At 33.8% G+C, this 15,383-nt stretch overlaps 1 protein-coding gene across 1 annotated transcript; it reads left to right on the top strand.

Moving 5' to 3' along the window:
• The first annotated feature begins 428 nt into the window (after positions 1 to 428).
• LOC131649642 (peroxisomal ATPase PEX6-like) lies at positions 429 to 4,252 on the top strand. The gene is made up of 13 exons (XM_058919396.1): positions 429 to 637; positions 748 to 869; positions 960 to 1,057; positions 1,144 to 1,179; positions 1,266 to 1,380; positions 1,460 to 1,524; positions 1,612 to 2,108; positions 2,188 to 2,263; positions 2,357 to 2,925; positions 3,032 to 3,167; positions 3,248 to 3,316; positions 3,421 to 3,543; positions 3,716 to 4,252. The coding sequence occupies exons 1-13, from the start codon at positions 429 to 431 to the stop codon at positions 3,830 to 3,832; spliced, it is 2,232 nt and encodes a 743-aa protein (XP_058775379.1). The 3' UTR covers positions 3,833 to 4,252.
• Positions 4,253 to 15,383: the final 11,131 nt, after the last annotated feature.

Raw genomic sequence — 15,383 nt, 5'->3', positions numbered from 1 at the left:
TAAATTTTAACCAAATAAAACAAAATTGATTAAATTTTATTTATATTTTTTTATCATTGACTATGATTTTATTTCGATTATATATTTGACATTAGAGAAGATTTTGGGTAATTTGATATCATAGATAATAGTTCCTAATTATAATGACAAATTGTTAAAAATACCCCTATACTATATACTAGAGTCCACCTAATAATCACATTCAACTGATGAATTGCTCAACCGATTATTCCTAATAATAACACATTTTTAGCAAGATAGATAGAGAAAAAATAGGTTTGTTGAATATCAAAGTTTGAAAACTTAAGGCTTCTAGATATTACTACACTCTAATTTTAATAAAAATCAGGGTTTAGTGATTTTGTAGTATTTAAGTAAACTCTATAACATAACAGTGTAACTTTTGTTCCCCGCAAGTGTATACAAAAATGAAACGTTGGATTGTTGAGCATGAAAACAAACATGCTATGTATTCTTTATTGTGTGTTACTGGATTGAACCTTGGATTTAGAACATGGGCTATTAATTATCTATCTAATAGGAAATCTAATTATCGGATGGTGATAGAACTCACGAAACTAGTCTTTCATTCCATAGACCCTGAAGTCTCATTAGAGAATTTTCCTTACCATTTAAGGTAATGTTCTAGGTTAGTTTTTCATGTGAATCTTTGAATTGCACTGTCTTAGACATTATATTTTATATAACTATTTTTTTGATTCATACATGTGATGATTGAAATTGCAGTGAAAAAACCAAAATCTTGTTGATAAGTGCTGGATATGTTCATTTAACACAACAGCAATTATACAAGCATGCGAATAATCTTTCGCCGATAAACCGAGCTATTTTGCTTTCTGGACCTGGAGGTATAATATATATAACTTCATAGTTTGATGTATAAATTCATATTATTTTGGTATAGTATTCATGTAACTGATATTTTGATTATTCTTTTTTTTGTGAAGAATTCTATCAGCATTGTCTTGCTAAAGCTTTAGCACATAATTTCGAATCGAAGATGCTGTTTCTGGATTTGAATGACTTGTCTGCAAAGGTAGAGTTATTTACATTTTGTCACTTTAACATCTTGTATGTTTGAAGTCATATACATAAAATGTTTTCGTTTCCGTTTTTTTACAGATGCATGACACATACGGATGTTCTGCGACAGGAGTAGTGAGTATTATCGATCACGCGTTTCATGTGTTTGTCATGTAATGATGATAGGATCAGTAAAAAATTTCTATTTTGTGCTTATTTAGGTCCTACTCGACGAGACTCTGGAGCGTGTGTCTGGTTTATTTGGTTCGCTATCAACGCTCTCGTCAAAGCTTTATAAGAATGCCTCTAGCGCATCTAAACCAGATCATACTAGAAGTGAGTTTTTTGTTTCTTTCTCAATACTTTGTTTCCATAAGTTTGATAACATGCTTATTGCTTTTGTTTTTGTTTCCAGCTCCTAAGAAGTGCGTAAGACGCTTCTGTTTCGAAGAAAAGCATTTACTAGATTCACTCTACAGGGTGATTATATCACTGCACTTTTTTCAAATTTCATGAACATTGTTCAAGTTTAGTTTTAACCAGCAAAACCTATTGTAATCTTTACAGGTCTTGGTTTCTATATCAAAAACTGGTCCGGTTATTTTATACATCAAGAATGTCGAGGAGATCTTTCTTCGATCACGAAGTATGTACAGTTTGTTCAAAAAGCTATTCGATAAACTTTCAGGACCAGTGTTGATACTCGGTTCCCGAACTTATGATTCAAACGATGAAGGTATAAGAGTTGATAAAAAACTCACTAGGCTATTCCCTTACAACATTGAGATCAAACCGCCTCAAGATGCGACTAGTAACAGACTCTGGAAAGACCATATAGAAGATGCTGAGAAAAAGGAACAGTTGCGAAATAACACAAACTACATTGTTGAAGTGCTTGCGGAAAATGACATTGATTGCGATGACTTGAACTCAATCAGCTATGATGATGTTATGCTACTCAGAAATCACATCAAAGAGATCGCAGCATCTGCGATATTTTATCAGTTGATGGTTAACAAACAGCCCGAGTACCGAAATGGGAAGCTAATTATGTCAGCTAAGAGGTAAAGGTCATGACAATAGTTGTTTACACGATTCATTAAGAGAAAAGGTTTTCTGATGCATAATATTGAACCTATGCAGTTTGTGCCATGTATCGAGTGTGTTCCAAGATGGTGAGAGTATTGCGAAGGATAAAAACGACACTAAAGAATCAAAGGTTTGTTAACTATTTTTCAGCTAGAGTATACTGATTCATCATATGAATAATCCAAATAGAAAATCATGATAGTAAGTATATGCATGTTTGCAGAATGTAGCTTCTGACAACGCCTATGAGAAGATCATAAGGCAAGAGCTTATCCCTGCAAATAAGATAGAGGTGTGTTTTTCGGATATTGGTGCATTGGATGATGTTAAAGAATCACTTCACGAATCGGTTATGCTTCCTCTTAGAAGACCAGATCTATTCAAGCGCGGTGGGATATTGAAGCCGTGTAAAGGCGTATTGCTTTTTGGACCTCCCGGTACAGGAAAAACAATGCTCGCGAAGGCAATTGCAAATGAAGCTGGAGCAAGTTTCATCAATCTCTCTTCGTCTACCATCACTGATATGTGGTATGGAAATAGTGAAAAGAATGTTCGAGCTGTGTTTACATTAGCGGCAAAGGTTGCCCCGACTATTATTTTCATTGATGAAGTCGATAGCTTGCTTGGGAGTCGTAGTACGAATGAGCAAAGCGTTGGGAGAAGGATTAAAAATGAATTCATGTCCCATTGGGATGGACTATTGTCAAAACCTGATGAGAAAATTACTGTGCTTGGTGCCACTAACTTGCCATTTGGCCTTGATGAAGCAGTTATAAGACGGTTTCATCGCAGGTAGAATCACACATTCGTCATGAATCATGATCAAATGTTGCCTATGCTCAAATTCAATATCTTTTTCATAAACTTTAGTGATTTCTGTAATGAAAATTTTCTGCAGGATCATGGTTGGTCTTCCGTCTGCTGAAAACCGAGAAGCGATCTTGAAAACTCTTCTAGCTAAGGAAAAACATGAAGATATAGACTTCAAAGAGCTTTCAGCTATGACAGAAGGATATAGTGGGAGTGATCTTAAGGTTCATTTTTTTTTGCCATACTCCATTTCTTATCGACGACGATGAACTATGACATTAATAGTTATTAATTTCTGTAACAGAACTTGTGCAATACCGCAGCATATCGCCCCATTAAGGAGCTAATGGAACAGGAGAAGGAACAAGAAATGGTTTAGTTACCTAATCACTTCTAATAATGTCATTGGTAAAATAATTTATATTCAATATGAACTATTCATATGCTGTAAAGCTAAGTAATAATCACTTATTTCAGAAAAAGAGGAAAAAGTTGGCAGAAGTTGAAAACTCGAAAGATGCTTCCGATCCTATAGAAGAAGATCATGTGATTGTCCCCAGGCCATTAAACATGGAAGACATAAGAGAAGCAAAGAATAAGGTGCGTTAGCGTATTTTAGATTTTCTATTGGTGTAGTTTCTTATGAGACTGTTTAGGAGAACTTATAAAAACAGTTTATGACATATGCATCAAAATTATACATTTTGTCCACATCGAAGAATGAATACTTTTTTCTATGCATATAAATTGATAGATACATGTGTAAATACAGGTGACTGCAAGCTATGCTGCAGAAGGATCAAATATGAAAATGCTAGAGCAGTGGAATGATTTGTATGGAGAAGGAGGTTCAAGGAAGAAAGAAGAGATGCTCACTTATTTTATTTAGATTTGGAAATACAGTTTCATTAAGCAGAGATATTGAATTCAAAGAGAGAGATATTGCATTAAATCAGATTTATCTTTGCCAAAATATTTAAACATGACCATTGGAATGTGATTATCAAATGCACCACCACCTCTTCTTTCAATGTCAAGTTTCAAAAGCGGTATGGGAAAATATCTACACTTGGTTGGGAGATGACTTGGAGTTTACCTTGGAGGAGTTCAAAAGTTTTGGTTACATCCAAAAAAAGGTGAAGAAATCCAACACAAGAGTTAAATTAAACTCAATTTGGTTAGCTCTAATTTGGTGCATTTGGATAATGAGAAATGCCATTATTTTTTATAATGCTTCTTTTAGCTTTGAAGTGGTGATCTCCAACATTTTGTTCTTTTCTTGGAGATGGTTGTGTAATAGTGACTCTACTTCTAGGACTATTTTTTATGATTGGTACAAGTTACCTTTAAACTATTTTAACTCTATTTAGAGTTCTTATTGTAAGAGTTGAAACCCTAGTGCGATATCTTATATCATTGCTTATTAAAAAAAAAAGTTAATTTAGTGTTAGATATACTAGTTACTTCATGTACAAGTTTTATGTTTTTCTCTATTTTTTATAGTTAGTTGGTTTGTTAGCGAGCTAACCTCAATTGATCTCTCAGAATTATATATACTCCCTCGGTTCCTCCGTAACGGTTTATAAGCAATAAAACATGCATTTTTCTTGTAACAAATTATAAGCAAAAAACAACAACTTTATTTCATTTAAGCATATTTTTCTTAAAAATGCATCTTTTTCAAGAAGAATTAAATGCAAATGTAGCAACCTGCCCTAAAAATATAGACTTTTAGAGTCGCCACCTATTCTGAAGGGCGAATAGGAAACCCTACGCAGTATAGAGATCAGGGTAAGATACTATGTTCAGGTCGAGGAAAGGTGTTAGGCACCCTCAACCCTTTCCTAAAGGCTAACATTTCAAAGATAAAGGTTTATGGCAAGGTCTATAGCTAAGGAATTGAATAGGGAAAAAAATTGAGATTTTAGGGAGGGGGACTCGCCTTGTTGCCAAGTGCCTACGTATCTCCTTAGGGAGAATCAGAGTCAACGTAGTTCGGGGACAGGGTTGTACGCCTTAGAATTAGATTTGAATGGTTTGAAGGCTTTTTGAATGGCCTATCGTAGTTTTGGATAAGGATAAAAATCCGTAGTTTGATTCGAAGTGTTTTTGAATGTTTTAGATTTGGGAAGTGTTTTAGGATTTGGGCGTACAACCCTGTTTTGATTTAGCACTATTAACCGCAACGATCAATAGATTCGATCGCCATAGTTAAAAGATTGAAATTGCATCACTACCAATTTTAATCGATTGATTCGATTATCACTAATAATGAATTAAGATATTTTTTTAATAATTTTATGAATAATTAGTTTGTATCGTTACCCCTCGTAATCGATTGATTCGATTAAAAAGAATAGCGAATTAGAATAAGGAAAATAGAAAGATTAATCATCGCGACTAATAAGATAGTCGAAACCATTTAATCAAATAGAAATTAATTGTATTTTAATTAAATACATTTTAATTAAAGTTATTGTTGACCATAGCGATTAATCGATTTAATCGGAACGAACAACAAATTGACATTTTTAACATTATTATTATGTACTAATTTATTTATAAAAATAAATATTATTACATAAATAAATATATTAAAAGAGATTAATTAAAATAAATAATTAATTAAAATTATTATAGTTTATTAGGATTGGGATTTGATGTGGTTGTTAGTGTGGTACATGGTATGGGGAATAAATCTGGAGCGTGTGATCTAGATGGATGGAGGTTGAATGGTTCAGATTTTGAGAGTCCATGATGAACCCCATGATGGTGTATGCGCAGGATCAGGAATTAGAAATCTCAGAAAAAATAATAGCAAGGGCCAGGGATCGAACCCTGGACCCTTGGTATAACCCCCAAACGCGCTTACCAACTCAGCTGTGTCGTTGATGTGTTAACAAAACATCCTGAATGAAATAAATAAAAAAAACAAACAGACACATGGTAACGCGCGCAAAATTCAAATTCGCCAATACCGTGAGGACACCTAGTCATCGTCCCCAACCAGACCTGCAAATCACACATATATTCTGCTACGATTTTGCTACGAACACATTCGTAGCCTTTTAACCCTGCAATACCAAAACCATGCATACGCAACAGAAACGTTTCACGACACTCTCAAACTCTTCGTCCAGATAATACGAATTCAATGGTGTTCTCAATTGACCCTAATTTTATCCCTAACCAGAAAGCCCCAAATCCAATTTATGAACCCTAATTCGACCGATAATGGTGAATCATGCCAAACATGCCCAGAAACCCAATTAATTATTCAGGAACGTTCACAATCATCACACAAATCATAATACACAAACAAATTAACATATGAATGCTTCAATCATGCAAATCGAGCAAAGTTTCAGAAAGACCTACCTTGGCTTATAGGAGATTATTCTGGGGTTGTTGGGGTCGAGTGATGATCCACACAGGTTCAGAATGATCCAAGGAATCTTTTGACACCTTTAAATCTCTTTGCAACGACCTAATTCCTCCAAACCGAATTTGAGTTTTGGATGGATTTTTTTTGTTCTTGGCTACACTCTTTCTTTCCAGAATTTTTTCTCTATTCGTGTGGCCTCCTTTAGATACTTATAGGCAATGAATTAGGTCAATAAAAACAGTCAAAAACCTCTTTGAATCCAATCTTGTAAGTTTGAGAAGATTGACTTTATTCTTGAATAATAACTTTCTATTTTGGCCAAATTTGTACCAATTCTTTCCTCAATCAATAGTCCACGAAAATATATTATATTTGGCCATAAATGTTGATTGGAATTGGCCTATGTAGATATTTTAACACAATATTTGATTTTTTTTACTTAATTAAATCATTAAAATGAAATAAAAAATCATATTAAATCAAATAATAGGTTAAATTTCGTGGCATTTTGTTTTGGGCATGCTAATGACTTGTGGACCAAGTTTGTATCATAAAACCATAGGCCCATTTGCAGAATTTTTCAATTTGAACCTTCTTTTTTCACATTTGGTCCTCCAAAATCACCCAACTTTGATCAATCATATCTCACTCAATTTTTAAGCTATGAGGGAGTTCTAAGACTTTTTGGAAACCTAAAGAGGTCCTCTATGAGCCACTTTGGAATATATTTTTCATTTGGAGCTTTTATCTTAACCATATCCTCTCTGGGAAAAAACTGCTTTTGGAGGATGCCTGAAAATGACCTGTAATCTTTTGCCCTGTATCTCCCAAATGAATCATTTCTAGCCCTAGCTCGTGAGAGACAAAGTTGTAGGGAATCCAATTTCCTTCAAAATAGGCTTTGAGTGGGGCATTTTTGATGTTCCATGTGAAAGATATGCCCAGTCAAATTGGGTTGACTTTCTCTTAAGAAACCCTAATTTGAACCTTTTTGTATTTGTTCATCTCTGAGTTTCTATTAATGGAATCATGATCATTCTTTGATCAAATGATGATTTTGCACCTATACTTGATGTTTGACCAATGATCATAGGTTTGAATCATGCTTTGATTGTAGTTGGCCTTTAGGATTGGATCAGTTGACTGTGGATCTTGGGATTGTTTGAGCAAAGCTTTGGGGTTTGAATCTTGAACTTTGAATCATTGTAAATGGAATATGGAAGGCAAATTTTGGGGTATGACAACAAATTGCATTTAATTTGATTTCTCTCTCATTTTTTACATAAACAACAACAAATCAAAATTGTTTTTACATCTTTCCCATCAAACATACTTTAAAAAAGACACGAAAAATTAAACTTAATAAGTGTGAAATTTTTTTTTTTTTCTTATAAATCGTTACAGAGTAGTTTATATGGAAGATCTCTATCATATTTAATGTATGCAAATTATCATTCCTTCATCAATAAAGATGGGTTTCTTTCTATGCAAGCTATTCCATTAACATGTTATCACTAGCAATTTTCGCATCCTTTCTTCACCTCTAATTTCTCCTTCTTCTTGTTTGCTTATCTCTCCAATGGCCTTTGTCAATTATGGAGATTTTTCAGCCAGTTCTTCTAATCCCTATTATCTCCACCTTAACGAAAGTACAATTCTCATTCTTGTTTCGCCTCCCTTGAATAACAAGAATTATCATTCTTAGGATTGTTCATTGAAAATTATATTCATCTCTAAGATCAAAGAAAAGTTTGCAGATAGAATTCTTCCTAATCCAAATGTTTCTAATCCATTTATGCACCATGGACACGATGAAACACCATGGCTTTTGCATGGCTTCACCGCTCCATTGGTGAATCCATGGCTAGACCAATCCTTTGGATCAAATCTGCAGTTGGAGTATGGTTAAATCTCAAGACTCGGTTCTATATTAATTCACCAAGATGAAGGCTCTTTGGGGTGAGTTGGAGAATTACAACCCCATTCCTCGTTGCAAATACTCGATTAAATGTAGCTGCAATGCCATTTCTTCTTTGCAGGTCTACTGTGATCAAGACTATGTCATACGATTTCTTAAGGACCTCAATAAGAAATTCAGTGTTATTAAATCTAAGATAATGCTTATGAACCCTTTGCCAAGGATTGATAGTGTTTTCTCATTGGTTATTCAACAATAAAGATAACTTTATATTTCTCTTCTTGATCTTCCTCTCTCTAATGCATCTGACCAGTCTTCCACCCATGTAACTTTCTTGGCTAATACTTCTCAAGTTAAGCCCAAACGAAAAATGGACAGGACCCCCTCGAGGAACTAACCATGTATGTACTCATTGTGATCGGACAAATCACATTGTTGATACTTGTTTTATGAAGCATGATTATCCCCCAGGATTCAAGAATAAAGGCAAAACTTCTCAACCAAATGGTTTTGATAATTCCTAGGGCAACAATGTCACATATGGTGCAAGCTCCTCAAGCTCCAAGTCTTTTGGTTTTACTAAAGAACAACTTCAAAGTCTCATTGGCTTGTTACATTAATCACAAATCAATTCAAACTATAAAGCCAATTTTATTTCCTGTACTCCTCTTTGCTTGACTTCCAAATAATCTTCAAATGATGGTAAGCATCCTAACCTTTGGATCTTTGACACTAGTGTCATTTATCACATTACATTCACTCTTATTTCTTTCTTGTCCTACCATAGAACCAATTTCAGTTTTCTAACCTAATGGTACAAATTTCCTTACTCATATCTCTGGTTGTGTCACACTTTCCACAACCCTTGCATTGCATGATGTCATATACATTACTTCTTTTCATGTCAATCTCATTTCCATTCCTAAACCTATCTTGTTCCATAACAGTTATTTTCAATTTACTTATGACTATTGCCATATTTTGTAGACCTCTATCAAGGAAATGATTGGTATATCTAAAATGCACAAGGGATTATATGTGATTGACATTGCAAATATTAGGTCTGACAAATCTTTATGTTATTCTTTTTCCAATGCTAATTCTACTATATAAGACTATATACTAGGTCATACTTCTCATATTGGCTTGCACGCCATTCTAAAAATAATTTCTCTTTATATCTACAAAGAATATTTGGTCTCCTTGTGACTTTTGCCATTATACTAAACAAAAGAAAATTTCTTTTCCTTTAAGTACATCTACTTCTCATGCTCCCTTTGAATTATTACATGGTGATATTTGGGGGTCCTTTTCAATTGTATCACTTTTAAGGCCACAAATGTTTTCTCACTCTATTATATGACTTTAAAAGGTATACTTAGATAATTTTTCCAAAAACCAAAGATGATACTAGAACTAACATCATCAATTTTTTTACACACATATTAAACCACTTTCACACCATACTAAAGTGTTTATATGAACCCTTTTTTGCAATCAGAATGTATTGTTCACCAAAATTCACGTGTTGAAAGTCCCTAACAATATGGTGTAATGGAGAAAAAACACCAACATATCCTTAACATGGATAAATCATTCTCTTTCCAATCCAACATACCTTTCTCCATGTAGAACTTTAGCACTTAACATGTCATTCATATCTAAATTGCAAAAGCCCTTATGGAATGCTTTATAATGAACCACCTTCCTTATCCATCTCAAGTCTTTGAATATCTATGATATGCATCTTCTCTTCAAGACCCTATGTTATGCATATGCCTTTGCTATAGCTAGAAAGGCTATCGTTTTTAGTTTTAAATATGGCATCAAAGGTTACATCTTATATAATCTTACCTCACACAACCTTTATGTTTCAAGACATGTCATTTTTTATGAAACAAACTCCCCTTTTAAAATATCTGCAGATGTAACATCATTTCCCCCTCTTAACCAAATGCTATCCCAATCTCCTACTCCACATGATCACAATCCTGAACCTTTTCCTAATCAACTTGGCCCTTTACCTAATAATAAATCTAGACAAGACAATCCTACTGAACCTACCTCTACACACCTTGACCAAACCACTACTCTTACTCTTACTGACCTTGAACCTACTCTTTCTGTCACACATAACTTGTCTTCTTCAGATACTTCTAGCAATGAAATACATGTTCCATATTTTCCTTTAAAAAAGTCCACTAGATTAGTCAAACAACTTGCATATTTTTAAGACTTTCACTATAACTCTATTTTACATACTAATCATGTTTCACATGTTAGAAATTCGGTATGATAATGCTGGATAACTTCGAAGAATCGTGTTCGTACACTTTCCGAACAAAGTATTTCGACCCTATTCTTGCCTGGGTTCATGAAATCTTTGTGGGGATAATTCTCGAAGAGCAATCTGTTTCTGACAATAGAGAACAGATCAGGAATGTAGAGAGGAAGTATTAATTTCGTGTGCCAAAATCGAGGCCAAATGACTCCTTATATAGGAGATCAATAACCGAAACCGAAAAGACACACATGTTCAGAAAAACGGTCATGCCAATTGGAAAAGGGTACAACCTGTTCAGCGGGACCCCAGCCAGGGGCTCTGCCCTGCACCGCGCACCCCGCCAGGGGCTACGCCCCTTGGAACCCTGTTTCAATTATTCGTATTCAATTACACGTTTGGCTCGACGAGCGTGCACTCCACACTACCCTAAATCGTTTCAAACTTAACGCATAATTGCATCGGCCTATAGTAAAACACATTACTACCAAAATACATTGATGGTACTAAAATCACCAACATCACATAATCATATTGCATATCCATTATCATATGTTCTTTCTTCTCAAAATTTCACACCTTCATATCAAGTATTTTGTTGTTCTATTTCCACTCATATTAAACCAAAGACCTATAAGGAAGCCTCTCAATTTGACTGTTGGAAACAAACCTTGGAGACTGAGTAACTTGCTCTTGATCAAAATCATGTTTGGTCTTTTGTTGATGTTCCACCAGATAAAAGTATTGTTGGTTGCAGGCGAGTTTATTAAATCAAGCACAAAGTTGATGGTACTATTGAAAAGAATTAAGCAAAACAAGCAAACATGTTGCCCACAAGTTAGCACATACGTCATTATATTTCGCTATCTCCCAAATTCATGATATTTTGCCATCTTGTATTGAGATTATTGATATTAGTAATGAGATGAGTTAAATTTGATGCTATAAAAAAAGACTATTTTAATTATATGTGTAACACCCCATTTTTGAATAGTTTATTTTAAGCGATTTATTTATGAATTATTTTTTATTTTTTGTATTTTACTAATTTGTGGATTGTAGTAGTTAAATGATCATAAGGAGTAGAAGTTAATTGGGATAATTTAGAGTTATTTAGAATTATTTTGATTATTAAAGAATATGACTTTATTTAATTTAATTGAGTAAATATATTAGAATAATAAAAAAAATAGGTTGTGTAGAGAAATTGAGGGCAAGGTTGAAATTAAGAAAAATATGGAGGGTAGGAAGGAAATATCCTAACTAAGAATTAAGAAAAATATGGAGGGTATGAAGGGAATATCCTAATTAAGAAGGAATTGTGAAGTAAGGGTTTGACAGTGTATGCAATTGTTGGAGAATGGGTAAGAGAGGCATGGTTGGCTAGAGGTAGAAGAAGAATAATTCAAGGGAGAATTTTGTTGCTTGCTAGAAAAATAAGGTAAGGGAGATATATGCTTCTCTAATCGATGCTAAAGCATGAGGGGTAGATGGGGGACCCTTAACCTCCTTAGGATTGAGTGTTCTAATTATAAATTCTAAATTTTGATGTCAAGATTGTTATTGTATGATGATTTTGCGATAAAATTTGTGTGTCCTATATGTGTGTATTTTTTGTTTTGATGATTGAACACTATTGATGAGGGTTTTTGGGCAAACTTGATTTGGAGGGATTATGGGATTGTATGTGTTAATATGATGTTGTAATGTGCTTATTTCTCTTGGTTCATTTACCATATGATATGATATGTTTTAAGATTGTTTAGAGGTCAAAACTTGGGGTTTAAGGCCTGTTGCAAGACTGAAAAACAAGAGAGATCATACAAAATCACGCAAAACAGAGAGGTTTTTAGCACTGTTAAGGGTGGCTGTAACACCCACTGGATTTTGGAACTAGTGCATGCTCAAAATGGGATTATGGACTGAGAGCGTTACAGTTCATGACAACTATTATAGGTGACGGTAACAGCTCCCTAGATTTTGTATTGCAAAGTCGTTTCGGTCATAACTTTTGGTCCGTAAGTCCAAATGAGTTATAATTCGAAGCGTTGAAAAACATACGCGAATTACTATCAAATGAAATTGTTTCCAGAAAATGTCATAAGACATATATATATATATATATATATATATATATATATATATATATGTTGTGAAAAACGATACCAATAGCAAAGTATAATAGGAATTAGAGATGAGAAGAAGAACACAAGAATTGGTTATAACTGCTATTCTTTTACTTTCTCTTAAAACAAGATTACAAGTTTACAAGAATAACAAATAACCTCTCTCACCCTAAATTAGGATTTGCAGCTTAGCAATGATGAGAGACTAGTATGCTATTTATAATAAAACCTAACATACTAACTAATGGGCTTTTTCAGCAAGGCCCATTACACAAGCCAACTTAATAAACAAGCTAACTTAACAAATTAGGGTTTAAACACTAAAACCTAATTTAACATGCTAACAACCCTAGCATCTTCGACATCTGCATGCTAGACCCATCTTCGACTACAGCATGCACACTTCGACACCAGCATGTGAACAATCTTTCGACTTCATGCTTAACTCTGTCGAACTGTCGAACCAAGAAGCTACCCTTCGACAATACTAGAGTTCGATCCAATATCTCACAAATCTCCACCTTGGACCTAACTCTACAACGTCAAGGGGACAAACTAGCTTTCTTCATGCAGCTTTATCAACTGCATACAGTGGAAAAACTTGCAACTCGGCAATGTCTTGGTGATCATATCAGCAGCATTGTCTTCAGTCGAAACCTTCAGCACTTGGACTTCTCCACGCTCGATTACTCCTCTGACGAAATGCATCCTCACATCAATGTGCTTAGTTCGCTCATGATAGGCTGAATTCTTCGACAGGTGTATTGCACTTTGACTATCACATTTAACAGTGATACCTCGAGCTTGAAGTTTTAGCTCCTTCGCAAAACCTTCAAGCCACAATGCTTCTTTCACAGCTTCAGTTAGGGCAATATACTCCGCTTCAGTGGTTGATAGAGCAACAACCTTCTGAAGTGTTGCTTTCCAACTAATTGCAGTGCCAAACATAGTGAAAACATATCCAGAAATAGATTTTCTGGAATCCATACAACCTGCATAATCAGAGTCGACATATCCTTCTATTACTGCTTTACTATCTTCACCCAAGGCTCCACCATAAATTAGGACTCTATTCAGAGACCCATTTATGTACCTTAAAATCCACTTCAATGCTTGCCAGTGAGCCTTTCCAGGATTCGCCATGTACCTGCTTACAAGACTTACTGCGTATGCTATGTCGGGTCTAGTACAGACCATAGCATACATCAAAGAACCAACTGTCATACCCCAAAATTTGCCCACACATTTTCTCTTATTCAAATTCAAATCAAAACCCAAAGCTCCAAAACACACTCTCCTATACAAAAGCTCTGAACTAGGGTTTGATTAATTCAATGGAAAATCATTGAATCAATGGCTCAAGGTGGTTCCATAGGGTCACTAACATCCCAAAGTATCTCCATATCAAGTTTCAAGTCAAACAGAGCAAATTTAGTCCCTCAAATCCTGATTAGGTCAACAGTCGACTCCCAAGGACAAAACAGTCATTATACAGTCAAGACTCAAGATATTTGGTCAACAACATCCTCATAACCCTAAAATCATCATTTGATCAAGGGTTGATCATGATGATGCAAGGAAAGATCAGAGAAGTCAAAAGTCAAAAGTTACTATTTTGGGCATGAACTAAAAAAGTCAACCAAACTTTGAAAATTCACCAAATATTCATACTTCATCAGAAAAATTCCCACCAAAGCTCATTTTGAAGAGAATTCATTCCTCTATCCAATGGTCCAAGAATCAAAGCTCACAGGCCAATGATTTCGTATGAGGCCTCATCTTCTTCTTTTTTAAAGAAAAAATCTTTTTCTAAATCTTTTTTATCAAAACTAAAAATAAACCTTTTGTTTTCAAAACCTTTTGGCCAATGATTATCATATGAGGCCCTTGATGTATGTTTTTATACTAACTTTAGTTTTTGGCTAATGATGATACTTGAGGCCACCTTTTATCAAAATTCTTATGTTTTTGACATCCTCTTTATGTTTCGAAACATTTTCTTTCAACTCTCTTTTTTTAAAAAACCTTTTTCAAATACTTTATCTAGAATTACATTTTTTTTGGCCAATGATGATACATGAGGCTTGTTTTTTTTTAATCATTGTTTTGGTCATTGTTGCTACATTTTAGTTTAAATTTATGTTTTTACAATCATAATTATTTTTTTTTTTACTTTTGAGAATTTTTGCCCTTTTAGCCATAATCTAACTTTCTGAACCTTTCTTTATTTTTTGGGAAAATTTAGATTATATGAGGTCAAACCTATTTTATAATATTTTTTATTTTATTATTGTAACTATTATCATTACTAACCCTTATTATTATTATTATTATTATTATTATTATTATTATTATTATTATTATTATTATTCTTATTATTATTATCATTATTATTAACATTATTACTATCCTTGTTTGCAGGTACTTCCTTTGGCCATTAACCTTGTTTTGGCCAAACAATTTTGCTGGCCACTTTCTCACCATGTACTCTCAAGAGCGCACAACACCCAATCTGAGCTAAGTTTCTTTTTTTGTTTTTATTTTAATTGCATGAAATTTTTTATATATATTCCTTTCTTTTTTTATTATTAGTATAATTTTTTTTCTTTTATTTATTTTTATTTATTTAACCAAATTAGTTTTTATATATAATAATTTCATAGTTATTTATTTTAATCGAAAACTCGTTTTTTAATTTTATCAATAATTATTTTTAAAACAATAAAAAAT

This window comes from Vicia villosa, linkage group LG1 (genome assembly GCF_029867415.1).
Source record: "Vicia villosa cultivar HV-30 ecotype Madison, WI linkage group LG1, Vvil1.0, whole genome shotgun sequence".
Classification (NCBI taxonomy): Eukaryota; Viridiplantae; Streptophyta; class Magnoliopsida; order Fabales; family Fabaceae; genus Vicia; species Vicia villosa.
This window is presented reverse-complemented; position numbering and strand designations above follow the sequence as displayed.

What these genes read in the sequence shown, in the direction of transcription:
- LOC131649642 (XM_058919396.1), top strand. Translation starts at nt 429, where the DNA reads ATGAAACGTTGGATTGTTGAGCATGAAAACAAACATGCTATGTATTCT. An exon ending in TTTGCTTTCTGGACCTGGAG is followed by an intron (nt 870 to 959) that starts GTATAATATATA and finishes ATTATTCTTTTT; the next exon opens with TTTGTGAAGAATTCTATCAG. An exon ending in ATAAGACGGTTTCATCGCAG is followed by an intron (nt 2,926 to 3,031) that starts GTAGAATCACAC and finishes AATTTTCTGCAG; the next exon opens with GATCATGGTTGGTCTTCCGT.